Raw genomic sequence first — 20,274 nt, 5'->3', positions numbered from 1 at the left:
CCATGATAGATAGAGGCAGCTGGAACATATCATAAATATCCTCTTCTGTAATATTGTGTACAGAGGCCATATTTTGTTCTTGGTCCTTGGCAAAAGAGTATAGTTGAGGCATATCTAATTCCGTATAATCTTCATCCCATTTATCTTTCCATAATTGTTTGGATTGTCCACTATTGATTGAGCAACTGGATATACTTCTGAATTTATCATTTAGTGACATACAATCTCTCCACCAGAAGGAGCCTTGAGGTATAGTGGCATGTGGTGCACCTCTGTTATTATAATATGCTTGCCAAATGAGGTTTACCCAAGGTATATCCTTGTGATTATAGAATTTATATAGATTCTTCATCAGTAATGCTTGATTCTGTACTCTAGAATTTAGAACTCCCAATCCTCCCTGCTTCTTAGGCTTGCATATAGTATCCCAACTCACCAAGCATCTTCCTTGCATTTTTTGATCTCTGTCAGCCCAAATTAATTGTCTTCCACTTTTTTCAAAGTGAATGAAGATTGTGACAGGCACTTTTATCGAGCACATAGCATACATTGGAAGGGAGTTGATGACTGAATTTAGCAAGGTTAATTTCCCAGTATAGGACATCAGAGAGGAAATTCCTGATAATCTTTTATCCAACCTGCTCACTAAAGGCATGAGCTCTGCAACTGATGGTCTTGTGGTACCAAGTGGTAATCCAAGATATGTAAATGGTAAGGATTCCACTTTACATCCAAAAACCTCTGCGAGTCTGGTTGCTTCCTCTTGGATCACATTAATTGGAACCAATGTTGTTTTGTGGAAGTTCACTTTGAGCCCTGTGGAAGTACTGAACCGCTCCATTAACCCTTTAAGGTGGTTTAGTTGGTTTTCATCTGCTGGCATTATCATGAGTGTATCATCCGCATATTGTATGATGGGGTACTGTTGCCCATAGTCACAACCTGTTGGTAAACTAATATCTCCTTTCCTCCATGCATCATTTATTACTGCTTGCAGAAGTTCGGATGTGATAACAGATAATAATGGCGATAAAGGATCACCTTGCCTGACTCCCCTCTTACATATAATTTTTCCCCAGGTACTCCATTCAATAGCACAGAAGTTGTTGCCGTGTATAGGATAGATTTGACCAATTGAATCCATTTAGGTCCAAAACCCTTTGCTTCCAGCATAGCAATAATGGCTTTATAATCCACCTTATCAAAAGCTTTTTCAAAGTCAATCTTGAGTATGATGATTGGTTTCTTTGATATGTGGCATAAATGCAAGTATTCAAATGTCCATCCTAAACAATTCTAAATTGATTTTCCTTTGATGAACCCATATTGGTTGTGGTGCAAGATGGGTATAATATCTTTCTGCAATCTGTTGGCCATCAATTTGGTGATAAATTTTAGTGGCAAACTGACCAAAGAAATGGGTCTGAAATCATTCATAGTTTGTGGGTCATTGCATTTAGGAATCAGAGTGATATGAGCAGTGTTAATAGATTCCAAGCAGGTAGTACCATTGTAAAAATCTGTGACTAATCTCTTGAATTCCTGTTTGACTGTGGGCCAACATTTCTTGAGGAAGGCTCCATTAAATCCATCAGGCCCAGGGGCTTTGTCGGATGGTATTTCTTTGATAATCATATCTACTTCTTCATCACTGAATGGTTCATCAAGGTGCCTCAAATCATGAGATTGAATTATTTCATTGAGATTGAAATGCATCACAGTATATTCTGACTCCCCTAGTCTCTTCTTGAATGAATTCCAAATGATATGTCCTTTATGGTCATGATTACTGACAATAGATCCATCTTCTGCTGTGAGTGAAGTAATGAGATTTTGCCTGTAGCTCTGGGTAGCCACAGTGTGAAAGAATTTGGTGTTTTCATCTCCCAATTGAGCCATCTGATTTTTGCTCTATTCTTCCAATAAATCCTCTTAGCCTCCAACATTTTCCTAGTATGGGCTTCTAGAATGTTCTTGAAATTGTTTTCCATAATGGACAGGTTTCTCTGTTCCTCAATGTCATCCAAGAGAGCCAAAGTATAGTGACAATTGGATATAATAATATTTAATTTAGATATGTTCTTGCTCCACTTTTTCAGTCCATATCTGACACTTTTGAGCTTTGCATAGATAGTTCTGGTTGGGTCTTGGTAATATGTGGCTTCCTCCCAGGACTTATTCACTATTTCCTTGAAACCATCAAAGTCTAACCAATAATTTTCAAATCTGAAAATATTAGAGTTAGGTATATTAGTTCCTATCTGAATATGAATAGGAACATGATCTGACCCCAATCTTGCCAAAGGAAATGATAGAGTGTTGGGGAAATCACTAGTCCAATCAGCAGATGTGAAAACCCAGTCCAATCTTTCCAGTAAGGGGTTGTCTTGCATGTTGCTCCAAGTGAAATCCCTTCCTTTAAGTGGGATTTCTTCAAGATCATGGCTCTGTATCACATTATTGAAAGCCATTATATTATTTGGGTCTCCACCCTGTTTATTTCTATTGGAAGGAGCTCTTATCAGGTTGAAATCACCCACAATCATCCAATACATCATAGTGGTGGTATTCAAATTTTCCATCCATTCCAGGAAATCGGATCTTCCCTCATTGTGGGCAGGACCATATATGTTAGTAAGATACCATGATTTCCCAGATAGTTGGCATGTAAATTTCACTGTCACATGATGCTTGCTATTATCCACCAATAGCCCATCAAAAAGATTTTCATTCCATACAGTAATTATACCACCAGAATTTCCTATGGACGGTGAATATGCAAACTGATTAAATTTCCTTGGACAAAAATTCCTTAGATATGCCAGCTCAAAGCTTTATCTCTTAGTTTCCTGGAAGCACATGATGTTACAATTACATTCATTGATTCTCTGTCTTATATCATCCCACCTTTCCTGGGAATTAATCCCTCTAACATTCCAATCAAGAATATTCCAACATCTTGTCATTATATAAACCCATTGTTCAATATATGCACAGGTCTTGTCAACATAATTGGCAACCTGAAAAACAAAATGCTCATAGTATATGTATAATCATATATTGTGTAACTGTGGTAAGTCATCTCCTCCAGGAAAAAGGATGGGAAACAAGTGTAGTGTGAGCGTATACAGAGAAATAAAACAGACAGGGAATAGGTGAAAGAAAGGAAAACAACATAGATAGATGGGACACAAGTCACACATGAATAAAAAACCAGGATAAAGATGAAGTGATAAGGTCTCATAACAAATGATCTTACGGATAGCAAAATATGATCCAAACACAAAGGATAGATAAACCTAAGGGATAGATATGGGGGAACTAGCTTGCTCATAGAGCAGTAGAGACAAAAGTATGGGTCGTGATACATCATTACACATTTGCAAGCAACTTTTCTGCAGAGATCTCCGTAGGAGGAATCTGGCATTGCTCCCTGCCAATGGCTTGGATAGTGTCCAAGGGAAGTTCTGGTGGTGGAGGGGCATTCTGATCACGGACAGATGCAATATACTGATACATGAATTTCCCTTATATGTTTGCTTGTCCTCAGTAATGATAGTCATGATTCCCTTCATGGTAGAGAATGAGTCATCAGTGACGTTAAGAATCTGAATCCTAGCACCAATCACATTGTTAGCCATGATCTGATCCTTCAGTTTATCTGCATTCATCATGGTGTGTGTAACAAGTTCATGCAGAGCACAAAAAGCATCAATTGCCATCACAGTTGGCTGCATGTGTTTCTGATGTTGTGCCTGCTCCATAGATTCTTGAGGCGGCGTATGAACCATGTGTTCCATCTCCTCATTGTGTTCCACATCAGGTTGGTTATTCATGATATTCTGGTTGGCATCATGCCCAGCAAAAATTTCATCATTCCAAATGCCCCCAGATGGCAGAGCAGGGTAAGGGTGTGGATTTGCCCCATGAGGTGTGATACGTCTCCGACGTATCGATAATTTCTTATGTTCTATGCCATATTATTGATGATACCTACATGTTTTATGCACACTTTATGTCATATTCGTGCATTTTCTGGAACTAACCTATTAACAAGATGCCGAAGTGCCGATTCTTGTTTTCTGCTGTTTTTGGTTTCAGAAATCCTAGTAACGAAATATTCTCGGAATTGGACGAAATCAAGACCCGGGGGCCTATTTCGCCACGAACCTTCCGGAAGACCGAAGAGCATACGAAGTGGGGCCACGAGGTGGCCAAACCACAAGGCGGCGCGGCCGGAGGAGGGCCCGCGCCGCCCGTGGTGTGGGCCCCTCGTCGGCCCCCGACTCCGCCCTTCCGCCTACTTAAAGCCTCCGTCGCGAAACCCCGAGGCGAAAAACCACGATACGGAAAACCTTGCGAGACGCCGCCGCCGATCCCATCTCGGGGATTCACGTAGATCTCCTCCGGCACCTGCCGGAGAGGGGATTCATCTCCCGGAGGACTCTACACCGCCATGGTCGCCTCCGGAGTGATGAGTGAGTAGTTCACCCCTGGACTATGGGTCCATAGCGGTAGCTAGATGGTTGTCTTCTCCTCATTGTGCTTCATTGTTGGATCTTGTGAGCTGCCTAACATGATCAAGATCATCTATCCGTAATACTCTATGTTGTGTTTGTCGGGATCCGATGGATAGAGAATACCATGTTATGTTAATTATCAAGTTATTGCATATGTGTTGTTTATGATCTTGCATGCTCTCCGTTATTAGTAGAGGCTCTGGCCAAGTTGATGCTAGTAACTTCAAGAGGGAGTATTTATGCTCGATAGTGGGTTCATGCCTGCATTGACACCTGGGACAGTGACAGAAAGTTCTAAGGTTGTGTTGTGCTGTTGCCACTAGGGATAAAACATTGATGCTATGTCCGAGGATGTAGTTATTGATTACATTACGCACCATACTTAATGCAATTGTCTGTTGCTTTGCAACTTAATACTGGAGGGGTTCGGACGATAACCTCGAAGGTGGACTTTTTAGGCATAGATGCAGTTGGATGGCGGTCTATGTACTTTGTCGTAATGCCCAATTAAATCTCACTATACTTATCATGACATGTATGTGCATTGTTATGCCCTCTCTATTTGTCAATTGCCCGACTGTAATTTGTTCACCCAACATGCTTTTATCTTATGGGAGAGACACCTCTAGTGAACTGTGGACCCCGGTCCATTCTTTTAATACTTGAAATACAAATCCGTTGCAATACTTGTTTTACTATTTTCTCTGCAAACAATCATCTTCCACACAATACGGTTAATCCTTTGTTACAGCAAGCCGGTGAGATTGACAACCTCACTGTTTCGTTGGGGCAAAGTACTTTGGTTGTGTTGTGCAGGTTCCACGTTGGCGCCGGAATCCCTGGTGTTGCGCCGCACTACATCCCGCCGCCATCAACCTTCAACGTGCTTCTTGGCTCCTCCTGGTTCGATAAACCTTGGTTTCTTTCTGAGGGAAAACTTGCTTCTATGCACATCATACCTTCCTCTTGGGGTTGCCCAACGAACGTGTGAAATACACGCCATCAAGGTGGCAGTGGGTCTTCATCTCCCCCAGGCCCAGCAATTAAATCAGATTGCAAAATATAATTGATAACAGTCCATGAGTCACCATGCCCTTGCTCATTTGTGCTATCACAAAGCACAAGACTGATAGGAATATCTAGAATGTCTGGCACCCTGACTTTGACTAGGATTCTAGCTCTGTTCGAAGTGTCTCTATTCCAAACAATCAGTTTGCCAAATTCACTTACCGCTTCCCTAACCTTTTCCACATTCCATGCACCTAAAGGGTAATTCATCATCATAATCCAAGCTTCATGTGTGAAAGTGCAGTTCCTATGGTTTAAGGCTCTGTTATGCTTAATCACATGTAGTGTGCTATCTCCCATATTAAAAGGGCTATGGGTCACAGCAGCATCTCTAGTAGCAACATCAACAAACTGAACCAAGGCAGTACCCATACCAGATCTGGAGATGTGATGAACATGATGACCTTGGGTGTCGAGGTATCCTCTGATGAGTGTAGCGTCTGATGCAAACTGTTCAGGGTTGGTGGCAGGGATGATCTCCACAATGCCCCGCTCTTCGAAGAGATTCAGAGGAGCGCCGTTGAAGACATGATAGCCACGGCGACGCTGATGATCGTTTGGCTCGACGGTAATGAAACCAGGAGGGAGATGGGGTGTCGGATCATAAGGATAGTTGGCCATAGCGTGGATGGATGAGGCAGAAGGAGAGTTTGGTGGAAGCTCGGTTTGTCGTGGCGGCGATGGTGGAGCAGAGGAGGGAGACGAAGCAGCAGGGCTGGAGGAGGGGTTATGGCAAGGTGCCAGGCGTTTAATGCGGTAGATCAATACCCTCTTTTGCCGTGCCTGACAAAGATTCTTGGCGTGTCCATATCTGTAACAGGATTTGCATCGAATATCGGAGCGGCAATCCGGCTTAAGGTGACCAAAAGCAAGGCATCTTTGGCAGAAGACAGCGGGAGAAAATGAAATGTCGTGGTTGGGCTGGGTCAGCTGGGCGTTGGTGTTGGGCTGGATCGGGTTAACGGGCTGATGATTGATAGGAGACTAGTGGGCCGCTGAAGGAGGGGTGGAAGAATTGGGTTGATCGAGATTTGAAACTGCATGGGGGCGCGAGAATTCCGCGATCGTGCCACCCAAACCGGATCCTGGCGAGATTGTGATGGATGTGAGAAATGGTTGGCACGCCGGCGAGAAGATCGATTGTAGCTAGCACCGTGAGATGTCGAATTCCGACGAGAGATAGAATGCCATTCAAGTTGTTGCTCGTAGAGCCAAGAATCAAATTCTCTTTGCCAATTAGGACCGCCAAAACCCCAAAGGTGGAAATAGCATGTGAAACTCGGGCATGAATAAGATCTAAGGTTATTGATCAAAAAACCAACAGCCTTAGAGAAAACGGTGATTTGAAACACACGATCACTAATATGAATAACATTCAGATGTGCATCCGGTCCACCAATGCAAGATTGGAGGGCAAGTGTGACATGATCCAGATCTAGGCGAAAGATTGCACGACCAGAAGATACACAGAGGAGAAAACCATCAGAACCAGAAGGGAGACATACCGGAGTAGAGAACGCAGATCAAACCTTACCCACCAAATCAAGACCCGGCTTGAAATCCAGTGCGTCCCGGATGGCCGCCGTGTCCATGGATGTATCCGATTAGGTGGATGGAGAGGATGAGGATGAGATCGCCGTGATGATCGCCATGGAGGGGGAGGGGGAGAGAGGAGGGGGAGGAGACGACTGACGAATGCAATTTTTAGGTTCTACATATACCACACACTAGTAACACATTGCCAATACAATTGAAATGCATTGATCCTTTGTGCATGCAACGTTTCATGTTGCTGATGGCAACAACTCGGTGTGTACCAACTCGTTGGGACTCCAAGTTCAGAGTGTTGTAGTAAACGTCGTTTCCCCAAAAAGGTGACTTGAGGGTATATATCGAACTCCCTGGAATTGTTGAAGAACTACTCCCCTTCCCCTTCTTGAAGCAATCTAAAATACAAAATAAATTGCCTCGTGTCCCCAACTTCACCTCGTGATTGTGAAGCACAAGGTTTCGTGTAAGTAATATGAAGAGTATAGGAAATTAATAAAAGTAAAGCAATCTATACTAGGCAATAAAAGTAAAACAATAAAGTAAAAAAATTGGGTTTTCGATTGGATTTGCAAAAGGTAAAAATATTTATGAATTTTCCAAATTAATAAGTGCTGAAATTGTAGAGGTTGATAAAAGGTTTGGTTTGGTGTTTCTTATGATTAAAATTGGATCGGGTTCATGGTTTCACTTGTCTACTCTCTCATAATGGTGTAATGGATTTAAACAATTCATGAGTTATCACTACAACAGAATAGAGTTTTGATAACACAATCATGTAACACATAGTAAAATATGTTACATGCACAATCCAAGTAACACAATATTTGTGTGCCAACGAACGACAGTAACACAAACTATATAAGGCCCTAAATTGTGTTACAGATATATCGACATAGTATCATATAAATATGTGTGGCGTGTAGTGTGATACAAGTACATTGAAATAGTAACACATAAGTATGTGTTGGCGGGAGTGTGTTACAAACTTTAGTGCGGGTAACACATACTCATGTGTTAATCCAGTTTTACAAGCTCTATTGTAGGTCGGCTCCTAAGTTTATTGGGGGCAAGGGCGAAATTTGAACTGGAAGATCAAAACTTAATATCTTGGGGCCCATTCGGTGAAGGAAAAGGGATGGCACTGGATTTAGGTTTAAGTGTTGCCTTAGTCTATTTGTTAAGGAAAATCCTCCTCTGGTTTCCCTCGATGACAGTTGAAGCCCCTACCCCTTCAATCTTAGGGATCTTTAGTGTTGTTGCATGCATCAGGAGCCGCCACGCCATAGCCGGTGATGGGGCCGCCGCCTGACTAGCTCTTCACTTGCTACTGGTCTCCATCAATGGAGCTGTCGGGTTAGCTCTTCGCTTGTTGCTACTCGATCTTGGTTTGTTGCAAGACCTTTGGCTGCTCTCCTGGCTCCCAGCTCCTGACTCTTCCGTTTGTGCTGCTCCTCGCGTCAATGAGGGCGGGTGCGCTGCTCCGTTCAACTAGCTATCCATGCGTCATCGGAATTCATCGTAGGCCTCGGTTTCTAGGGTTTGGACGGACAACGAAGGGGGATCCCGACCGTACTAACAACAGGTGGACTTGACATGCTATCACATAAGGCGGCCACTTAACGGAGAATTCCGGCCACATAACGTTGAGCGCTTACAAGTGGGACTTAGTGGCTCCATAACGGGAGGATATTACAGCACCATTTGGTTTGGCCAACATTCGCTCAAACATGTCCCTGAAAGCAATTGGCTTCCCAAGTTCTTAAAATTCTGCTATTGCAAGTAACAACGGGCTTTCTAAGAGCATCTCCAACAGACGCGCCAAAGGGCACGCGCGGCAAAAAAAACCCGCTAGTTTGGCGCGCGCAGGCGCCCGCGCGAACCTCCAGCGGACGCGCCCCCCGCGCTAAAAAAATTTACCGCGCCCGCGCTTTTGCGCTATCCCACGCGGGAAACTTAGCGCGTCGACTGCCGCGCGCTCTATAAACGCGACGCGCGCGCACACCCCAACCGTCTGAAGTTTCCGCGTGTCGCTCCGCCTCTGCCCCTCTCTCTCTCCACCGCTTTGCCTCCCACGCCGACGCTCCGCCTCCGACACCGGCAAGATGCCTCCGCGCCGCCGCTCCGCCTCCGGCTACCGCGGCGTCCGCGCGCGGCCAAGCAGCCGCTTCGACGCGGAGATCCGCTGCGACGAGGAGCGAATTCGTCTCGGGACATTCGACACCGCGCACGAGGCGGCGCGGGCCTACGACGCCGTCTCCTGGCGCCTCGGCTGCTCGCGTCGAACAATGAACTTCCACGACGTCTGGACGCGGGAGCAGGCGGAGCAGCTCGCGCCACCGTCGCCGGTCATCACGCGCGAGCAGCAGCGCCGCCAACGGGATCTCGAGCAGCGCCTCCTCATCGCCGAGCACGACGAGCGCTTCCGCCTGGAGTGGGCACGCCAGTTTCCCGAAGACGTCGCCGCCACGGAAGCGTTCTACGTGCAGAAGGAGGCGGCGGTGGCGCAGAAAAAGGCGAGCCGCGAGAAGCGTCGGACGGAGTCCGCGGCGAGGAAGCGGCGAGGGCTGAGAGGCGGCGAGGAAGGAGGAGGATAAGAAAAACGGCGCAAGGCCGTCCACCATCATCCTCTCCTCCTCCTCCTTCGAGTGGACTTCGACGTCGGTGTCGGAGACAACTCCGAGTAGCCACTCGTCGGACTACGACTGGGATTCGGAGCAGGATTAGAGTAGTTTAAAATAAAATGTCGCGATGTATCATTGAACTTTTAATATATTTCGTATTTTCGATTAAATTTTCATATTTTGTTTGATTTATTTTGAAACGAAACGGTCGAACTAGCCGTTCGCGACGCGCCGCACGCTGCATAATGGCGCGCCCGGCGGAGGAGCACTTTTTCCGCCCAAGCACGCGCCGCAAAATACCGCTTCCGGCGGGGGACGCGCGGTATCTGTTTACAGCGCATTGCAACGTAGGTATAGCGCGTGAATATATGCCGCGTCTGTTGGAGATGCTCTAAACTTTTTACCGAAAACGGGAGATCCGCATATCAACTAGCCCTCCGTTATCCTATCTTTGAAAGAGAAACTATATATGTCCGCTTGAATGAAAAAATAAAAACGGGGCTTGACACAATTCAAGGAAGGACCGGCGGGGCACGACCGCGACATGGGCCGCACGTACGAGTTGCAGGTTTAGAGCTCCAGAAAGTGGTAAAGTAGCAGGTGTCAGAGGTAGGAGTGTGGGGCACGAGGGCGACATAAAGTAACCTGAAAACACAGAGCCGAAATGGGCCGTACCACGAATACCTGTAGCACGAGTAGCACGAGATGTGCTTATTACGACGTACACTCCCAGACAAGTATAGACTCGTGTAGCACGAGCCTGTCTGGATCTCGCAGGCCGGCTGGACCAACTCGACGTCGTTTATGTGCACTGATTGCCATCACCATGTCCATGCATGTGGCTATCTTTATTTTGCCTTGTCAACAGCGAGTTGGCTGCACCACGCAGTTTCGTTGTCTAGTGAGCGCACTTGTCTAGTACGGCCTCCGTTTCAAAGAATAACGCGCATATTATTCCAAAACGAAATTTGACCATAAAAGTTGAGCAATAAAATCTTGATTATATTATATGTATATAGTATCGTTGGATTCGAATTAAAAAACACTTTTTAATGATACTAATTTCATACAAACAATCTTTATCTATTTAAAGTAATTCTTGGTCAAATAAAAAGCTCAAAAAACGAGGACAAAACGCTGTAAAACATAGCGCGCACAAAACGCATCTTTTTCAGACGCTGTAAAATGCAGCGCGTTGGTGCATGCACAAATAGAAATCAACAACTAGAAAGCGCTATGAAGATCAAACACAATCAAATATAAATAGTTTGTTACAACACTATCAAATAAAAATTGATCGTTAATACAACAAACTGTGAATAAATGAAATATAACAACTAGAAATGAGATATAATTATTGTTGGCCATTCCATGTCCACCACTCTTCGATCAAATCATTCTGAATCTCAAGATAAGTTTCCTCCTTCCGAATAGTTTTGTAGGAGGCATGGCCACTATCTCTTCTCTCCTATGCACTCGAACTAGTCAGCCCATCAACTCATAGTGCAAGCAGTCATTGTATTGACCACGCTCATCCCCGATAATTATGTTATGCATGATGATACATGCATTCATTCATGACATACCAAAGGACCTCTTGATCACAAGATCTAGCCGGTCCTCTGACAATAGCAAATTGAGCTTGCAGAATCTCAAATGCTCTCTCAACATCTTTTCTTGCCATCGCTTGTGCATTATGGAAATGAACTTGTTTCTTACCAGATGGTTTGACAACTGGCTTCACAAATGTTTGCCACTTTAGGTAGATGCCGTCGGCTAGAAAGTACCCAAAGTTGTATGTGCGGACATTGGCTTGACACTGAACCGGTGGAGTATCACCCAAAGCAATCATGCTCATTAAGGGTGACCGTTGTACAACGTTGATGCCGTTCAACGTACCGGGCAATCAGAAAAAAGCATGCCAAATCCAAATTTCGTAGTCAGCCACAGCTTCAAAGATTATAGTGGAATCTTTTTTGTGGCCTTTGAACTATCCATGCCATGCGGCAGGATAATTCTTTCAACTCCAATGCATACAAGCGATGGAACCAAGCATATCTAAAAATCCACGATTCTTGTTGAACTCAAGAAGCCTTGCCGTATCTGCTTCATTGGACGCTCGCAAATAAACCTCGCCGAACACCTTCACAATTGCAACGACAAAGCGCATCACACACTTGATAGCTTGGCTCTCACCCATCGTCAAATGGTCATCAACTAGATCAGTTGGTATCCCGTATGCCAACATACACAAAGCAGCGGTGACTTTTTGCTCCGTACTATGCCCTAGTTCTCTGGCGGTATTCCTCCGTTGCTCAAAGAACCGGTTGTACTTCATGAGCTCCTTTGTGATTCTCTTGAATAAGTTGATGCTCATCCGAAAACAACATAGCGCTCTGGAAATGTGGCATTCTCTGCAAAATAGCTACGCATAAGCTTTTCGTGTGCTTTTATCCTCCTTCGCCACAATTTCTATCGACCAAGAACGGAACCACCATGGTTCGGTCTCTTCTTTGCGGGTATAGCACATAGCATTGTCATCTCTTCTTCTTCTTGAATGTCCCATTCTTCATCAGATGAATCGTATGCAAAGCTCATCTATCCATGAAGCGCAATAAATTCAACAAACAGACTAAAAACTCTAATTCAAAGAAGGCCGGGCCGCGGAGCATACCTTCGAGCACCTTGCGGGCGCTCCAGATGCAGGGAAGTCGCGGCGGCGATTTGGCGACAGCGGATCCGTGATTCGGACGCCTGGATGCATGGCGGCTACATGGAAGTGGCGCGTCATCGATTTTCCGCGTCGGAGTCGCCTGATAGGCGCCGCGAAGCCGCCGGAGGAGAAAGGGGTGGAGGTTTCGGCAGCGGAGGAGCGGCGCGCCGAAGTTTCAGAGCGGCAGTTGGACTTCGCGTGCTCGCCTTTTCCTTTACCGCATCCAGCGTGCCGGGCCGCTATTTCGCGCGCTGGGAAAAAATTAGCGCGCTATTATCGCGGCTGGAGCGATATATTTTGGCGCCGGCGCGCTAAACTAGCGGCTTTTTCCGCGCTGGCGCTTTTTAGCGGTTCTGTTGGAGATGCTCTAACCGTATCGATGGCGCCGTGACTGAACGCAACCATTATGAATTGATATCTTCTTCGGACTTGATGCACACATAGATGGAATAGCAACCAATACATATTTCTATCCTTCATATTCGTTGAACTCAATCGGAGACTTAATCTTGATATACCTCAGAACAATACATTATTCTTACCAGAAGATATGTTTATTAATAACTGCTTATAAGACCATTTTGGCACATACCCTTTTATCTCAAGCTTGTGATCAAAAGAATCCATTGACAGAAATTATTCATGGGTGAAAAGTGAGTTGCTTAGGTCCTCGAGGGCTTCCCAAAAGGCCTATTTACTAACTTCTTTTTGTTCCGCATGTGATAAAGTTATAAAGACATTTTTCCAAATCATATTTTTAGTCATGTTAGCACCATGCTTCGCTTATTTCCGATATCGGGTATATTATACTAGTTTACTCTCTCTAAGATTTTGCCGTTAGAACTCGTACACGATATCCGATTGTGGCTTGAATCACTAACCACCAGTTCTCAATCGAAAAGAGTGACCTTCCTTTCTTTAATCAAACAAAGATACTGATCCACAACAACACTACTTACTTCCTTATACTGTATCTTATTTCAGAAATACCACCAGTTCTCAAGGCGGCATGCTACCATGTGAGCCTTGGTACGCGACTTGAGGCACATGTGCGGGCGCAACACATCATTATTATTGATTCGCAAAAAAAAAACACATCATTATTATTTATTTTTCTGATTTTTCAGAAGAGGCCCAAATTGCCAAAAGGGCCCAGAAACGGCCTCCGGCAATAAGGCGGCCAGCCGGCACGGCAGCCCGTTTACCATGTGTGCCGTGCCTGGTCCATGATTGGAGGCCGCACGGCCTGCTTAGAAACGGGCTACCGTGGGCCGTGCTAGGCCAGGCCTGTTTAGTTTCGTGTCGTGCCCGTTGGTCAGCTATACGGTAGTACGAGAAATCTGCAGATTAACCCTAAAAAAAATGAGCAATCTACACAGACTATATACGAGAGATGGAAAGAAACACTTGCACCGGGCGGCAGGTTCGATGAGCTAATTGCAAACGAAAAGAAACACTTGCCAGCCAGAGAAATCGCTACTGCGCGCTAGCTAGCTAAGAGTCAGTGAGCAAAGATGGCGCCGGAACCAGATAACCCGGTGAGGGTCCTGGGGCAGTGCCAGGTCTCGCCGTGGCCGTCGCCACCGGCAGGGAAGCCACGGTCGCTGCCACTCACATTCTACGACCTCGCCTTCTGGGACGTCCCGCCCGTGCAGCGCCTCTTCTTCTTCGACAACACCGACCTCCTCGGCGGCCCCGAGTTCCTCCTCAGCGAGCTGCCCCTGTTCGAGAAGTCCCTCGCCGCTGCGCTGCACCATTTTTATCCATTGGCCGGGAAGCTGCCATGTGGGATGCCGGAGACCGCGGCGCCCAAGATCGTCTTCTCGGACGGCGACTCTGTCCGCCTGACGGCGGCGGTTGGGGACGACAACTTCGAGGACCTCGCTGGCGACCATGCGCGCGACACCGCGAGGCTCCGTGCGCTACTGCCTCCGCTGCTGAGAAATGGCGGCGGCGGCGGCTCTCGGTGCAGTCAGGATGTCTTCGCCGTACAGATGACCGTGTTTCCTCTCGCCGGCATCTGCATCGGCACAACGCTGCACCACGCAGTATGCGACGGTTCCAGCTATGTGCACTTCATGAGGACGTGGGCCGCCATCCACCGATGTGGCCTCCTGGATCACAGCGGCGGGAAGTCGATGGCGGTGGAGCCGCCCCCGCTGTTCGACCGCAGCGTCGTACGAGACACCGACGGCCTCCGGGAGGTATTTCTCAGCGACCACCGAGCATACGCTGCGGCGGGCGACAAGGGACCCCACGACTGCGACCACACCAGCGGCACCACGGAGCTCGCGACGTTCCGGTTCACGGACAGGTTGCTCCGTTGGCTGGGCAAGCAGGTGGAGTCCGAAACCTCGGCGCGGCGGTGCTCGCCGTACGCGCTGGCATGCGGCGCGATGTGGGCAGGCATCGTGCACGCGCGGGGCAGCAGCGCCAGCTTCGGGTTTGTGACAGGGTGCAAGCCCCGCGCGAGCCCACCGATACCGGCGAGCTACTTTGGGAACTGCCTGGGGCTCTGCCGCGTTGAGGAGAAGGTGGCGGCCAAGCAGAGCTGCCTCGAGGCGGTCACCACCTCGGCGGCGGCCATCTGGCGGGCTATCGAGGGTCTGGCGGAGCAGGGGCGGGTGTTCCGGGACGCGCGCGGGTGGGTGAGGCTCGTGCGGGAGTACGCGTCGGCGCGCGCGGTGACCGTGGCCGGGTCGCCGAAGCTGGGCCTGTACGCGGCGACGGATCTCGGTGCGCCGTGGGGACGGCCGCGGAAGGTGGAGATCGTCTCGGTGGAGCGGACGGGGGCGCTGGCGCTGGCGGAGAGCGGCCGTGACGGGGACGGCGGCATCGAGGTCGGGCTGGCGCTGCCGCGCGGGGAGATGGAGGCGTTCCGCGCCTTCTACGGTCAACTGTTGCATGCCGCAGCATGACAGTGCCTGCGTTTGGACTGGTCGATCGTTCTGCTTGACGGCCACCGTAAAATTTGTAATTTTACCTCTTGGATTGGATGGATGCATTACTCAGTTTTACCTGTTGAATCTTTTTCTTGTATTTTCTCCGTGTAGTGAGCTGTGTGTTTGTTAGCATAGGAGCCTTTTATGAGTGTTTTGTTGTTGTTGATGTTGTTGTTGTTGTTGTTGTTGTTATTGTTGAGGGGAGCCTATCATAGCTAGCTTTATTAATAATCAAACAATAAAAATGTATTGAACTAAAGCAAGTGTCTGCCTATTACATGTGCTGAATTATTTGTTTCTCTCCGTCAACTGGAATTGAGTTCAGTTGGTCGAATGTCCCATTGGTTTCTTAAAAGGAAAATGTTCGAACTCGACTTTAGTTTTACAACGAGATGAGCCCAATCTGTATGTTGAATGTTTGGCTATGTGTAAGATCAATTTCCTATCAAGTATTTTGGTATTTCAATCCATTGTTGGAGGCTTACAAATATTGAATGAAAATTGGTAGAAAACTTTACAAATTAGATTAATCAGCTGTAAAGGTAAGCTATTATTCTTGCGAGGAAGATTGGTTCTCATTAACTCCGAACTAAGTAATACGGTATTATATATGATATCTTTCTTCCAACTACCGTAAGAAGTCTTAAAACGATTGAATTATTTTTGATCTAGATTTTTTTAAGGTGATAGCTATAAAAAGAAAATACTGGTTTTGGCTAAGTGGAGTTTGATTTGCCGCCCTAATGACCAAGCAGGACTCTGAATTCATGATCTTGAGGTCAAGAATAGAGCCCCTTCCGGTAAATAGTTTTTCAAACTTCTTTCTGAAGATGAGTTGTAGCAAACACTCCTTAAGAGAAAGTAGGCTGGCTCACGTGTGTTGTCTAATGTTCATTAGAAATCAGGAGATTCCCACTTCTGGATTGGCAACAAAGAAATTCTTCTTCCCATATGGTTCTTTCTCAATTAGAGATGGCTCGTAAATTAGGTTCTAGGAGACTAGGAAGATAAATGGCTTTGCAAGACACATTACGAGAACAATAGCTGGCCTTGTTCAACACTGTGCGCCAAAAAAGCGACATGCTCGCTAAGTTGTTGGAAACTTCACCACCAAATGTCTCGTTCAAAAGAGATCTTATTGGCTCTAGACTGCATCTTGAAATGCTTTGCTACAACGTTTGCCTTTGGTCCATTTTATGCAAGGATCCGATGGATTTTCATGGAATCTATACGAGAGTAGAAAATTCTCAGTGGATTCTGTGTACAAAGCTCTAATCCTACCAGAGATGCTAGTTGATAATAACAAGAAAATTTGGAAGGTGAAATTCCCGCTCAAACCCAAAATTTTCGCGTGGTATCTTTGTTCGCGGTGTAATTCTTTTATGAGTACCTTTTATGAGTGTTTTGTTCTCCTTCTCTTTTGTCGTGGGAAGCCCATCGTGGGTGGCTTTATTAATAATCAAACAATAAGAATATTTTTAATAAAGCAAATCTCTACCTATCACATGTGCTGAATTGTTTGTTTCTCTCGGTCAATATTTGAACTTGATTTGCGTTTAGTCAGTCGATCGTTCCAGTTGGTTTCTAAAAAAGTTTTTGTTTCTTCGAAAATACATCTTGAAAGGTGTATCAATCACATAGAAGAGTTCCAATGAAGGCAAAGTGTGTGCTTCCCACTAGGGGGCAGCTCCCCACCAAAGCCTACTCTCCTAACTGCCAGAGTAACCCTCTAGGTTCCGGAAAGGAAAAGGCGGTTCCGTGGCAGCTTGGCCAAGCGCCACCTATCGTACTCTTCCTTCATCTTCTCTCTAGCATCCGCATGTGGCGCCACATCAACGTTGAAGACCACATCATTCATGTGCCTCTAAGTGCACTAGAAGACAATGATGATTGACGTCCACATGTCCCGTCTATGTGCCTTAGGATAGGAGCGAGACCAACGCCACTACACCAAGTTTGAGTCCACATCTAGGAGCTAGACAGCCTTATCCCAGCGGTCGAGCTCCTAGGACCAGACATGACGCATCACCACACAACCCAAGAGTAGGTGCTGCAAGGTCTTCGGCTCTTGGTCACACAATGAACATGCCGCGGGGCAAGGAAGTCCCCGACGCTGGAACCTGTTAGCCATCCAACAACGATCCCGTGAGGCCAACCAAGCGAAGAAACAGTTGTACGACGCCCGCGACCACCAGATCTCGTCAGTGATGACTACTTTCGTCGAGCCAGAGAAGAAAGTTTCGTACACTGACTTGAAAGAATAGCATCCATCGTCTGACCAACGCTAGACCATCACATCGCCTCGCTCCGGGACTAGGACAACAGCACCCAGCCTGTGCTAGAGCTAGGAGAACTAAGCTACAACCCCATCCTCCATATCAACTCGATATTTCCAGTGAGACAAGCACTCAGTATGAAATTTTCATAAATCACAATAATTTCATTTCCATTCGATCTTCACTCGGTGGATTCATGGCTTACGTGGTAGCTCCCATTTCTCCCACGAGTGGTGTCGCTTTAGAGCTCTGTTGGGTGATGGTATGGGCTACTACAACATTCCCAACACCGCCGATGTTTGCAATGAAGATGAAGCACAAAACGAAGATGGCAATGGAGAAGATGAGGCATGAGTGCCGGTTGCATTGTTTTTTTGATTGTCATGTGCTTGTGTGAACTTTGATTATGTTCATGAACTTGTTTGTGTTAAACTATGCTATGCTTTTGAACTATAGTATGATGATGAAGCTATGGTGTTGAATGTATGTGTTATTTATACATGATAAATTTATAAAAGGATATAGATTCATATGTTCATCACTTGTGTTTAGTTTTGCGAAGTGTATCTGAAAATGCCGCGGCCGGCTCGGCACCTAAAAAGTGGCGCCAAAAACAAAACAAAAGTGGTGCTCAATACTTTTGGACATGAAGACGTGAATAGTGCGCGCGCAGAAATTAGATTTGGCCTAGCGGAGGGAGAAACAGAATAACAACAGATCCCACGGCGGATGGAGTGGGGCGACGAGTGGCTCGCTCTAGACAAGCTGCAGCACGTCCTCGCCTGCCTCCTCATCGCGCTCGCCGCTGCGGCGCTGGCCGGCCGGAGCTCCCGCCCCTTCCTCCGCCGCCACGCGCTGCCCCTCGGCTGCGCCGCCTCCCTCGCCGTCGGCGCCGCCAAGGAGGTCGCCGACGAGGCTCGGCTCTTCGGGTCCTCCGGCGCCTCGCTCCGGGACGCCGCCGCCGACCTCCTTGGCGTTGCCCTAGCCGCGGCCCTCGTCTCCCTCGTCGCCCGCCTCCCCCGACGGCGGCGCCGTGAGAAGGCGCGCGACGCCGACGCTACTGACGGCAGCATCTCCATGGTCTGAGAGATCCGTGTCATCCCCAGCTACTACTTTTCGGTGCTAACGGGCTTTTTATTCTCGCCGGCCCACGTTTCCGGGCCGCGACAGGCCTTTCTCGACTGCGTGGCCTTCATGGTGTGACCTTGCCGCCGACCAACGCAGCGAAGACCACCCGCTATGGCGCTACTCGCCGCCGCCGCCCGCCGTCTTCCTCGCAGCCTCCGCCTCCTAAAGCCCCACCACTTCACCACCGCCTCTTCTTCCCCCTCCTTTGGCGAATCCGAGACCTCTGCGCCAGCATGGGAGCCGCAATCCCCCGTCCGCACGCCGCCGGACGACCAGTTCGCGGCGTGGGTCACGCGCCTCCGCCCGGGCTTCACCGCCTGCGACCTGGCCGACGCCATCAACTCCGAGCAGGACCCGGACCTGGCGCTCGCGCTCTTCCGCTGGGCCGCCCTCCGCCCGGGCTTCCGCCACGCCCCGGCCTCCTACCTCGCCGCCCTCAACGCCGCCGCCTCCGGCAAGCGCCCCGTCGCCGCCGAGAACCTCATCCAAGACGTCCTCGCGGGGGCCTGCCCTCCCGACCTCCACCTCTTCAACGCCTGCCTCCGCTTCTGCTGCGACCGCCGAAGCCTCTTCCCCATCGCCTTCGACATGTTCAACAAGATGCGCGCCCTCCCGCCCTCCGCCGCCTGCCGCCCCAACGTCGAGACCTACACGCTGCTCCTCAGCACCGTCGTCCGCCGCGTCCGCCGCCCGCCCGCGTCGCTCGTCTACCTCCACGCCGTCAGATCCCTCTCCCGCCAGATGAAGGCCTCCGGCGTCGTCCCGGACACCTACCTGCTCAACCTCATCATCAAGGCGTACGGCCGCTGCCTTGAGATAGACGATGCCCTCAAGGTGTTCCGTGAAATGCCCCTTTACAGCTGCGAGCCGAATGAGTTCACCTACGGCTACATTGTCAAGGCTATGTTCCAGAAGGGCAGGACCGACAAGGGGTTAGAGTATCTGAAGGAGATGAGGGACAAGGGGTTCGTGCCGAGCGGAGGCGTCTACATGTCGGCGGTAGCCGCGCTAGCCTTGGAATGGAGGTTTGAAGAATCAAGAGAGGTGCTCTTGGATATGTTGGATTGCAAGAGGAAGCCAGATATGATCACCTACAGGACGCTGCTGGAGGAGCTGTGCCGAGCTACGCGGACAGAGGATGCGTTTGAGTTGCTGGAGGAGCTGAAAGAGAAGAAGCGAGGGGCATTGGACCAGAGGATGTACTCAGAATTGCTAGGTGGGCTGCACTGGATCTCTCAGCCACAACAGAATGCTCTTCCTCGCCGTGACAGGGGCCCTGATGAAACGGACTCTGGGGATTGAAGTTGCTTTGGTGAATTGCATGTCTAATTCATGACTGCTTGAGAAGTCTGTACATCTGCTTGGTAGATTCAAGATGGATTGATGCATATATAGGAGCCGCCTTCTCTGGGATTATCTGGCTGACTCGACTTCCCACAGTTACTCCTACTGGCA

At 48.0% G+C, this 20,274-nt stretch overlaps 1 protein-coding gene across 1 annotated transcript; it reads left to right on the top strand.

Moving 5' to 3' along the window:
* The first annotated feature begins 18,420 nt into the window (after window positions 1-18,420).
* Window positions 18,421-20,140, top strand: LOC124706363 (pentatricopeptide repeat-containing protein At3g25210, mitochondrial-like). Its single transcript, XM_047238034.1, has 2 exons — window positions 18,421-18,771; window positions 18,916-20,140. The coding sequence occupies exons 1-2, from the start codon at window positions 18,421-18,423 to the stop codon at window positions 20,119-20,121; spliced, it is 1,557 nt and encodes a 518-aa protein (XP_047093990.1). The 3' UTR covers window positions 20,122-20,140.
* The last annotated feature ends 134 nt before the right edge of the window (window positions 20,141-20,274 follow it).

This window comes from Lolium rigidum, chromosome 1 (assembly GCF_022539505.1).
Source record: "Lolium rigidum isolate FL_2022 chromosome 1, APGP_CSIRO_Lrig_0.1, whole genome shotgun sequence".
Taxonomy (NCBI): domain Eukaryota; kingdom Viridiplantae; phylum Streptophyta; class Magnoliopsida; order Poales; family Poaceae; genus Lolium; species Lolium rigidum.
Note: the sequence above shows the minus strand (reverse complement) of the source record. Positions and strands in the feature narration are given on the sequence as shown.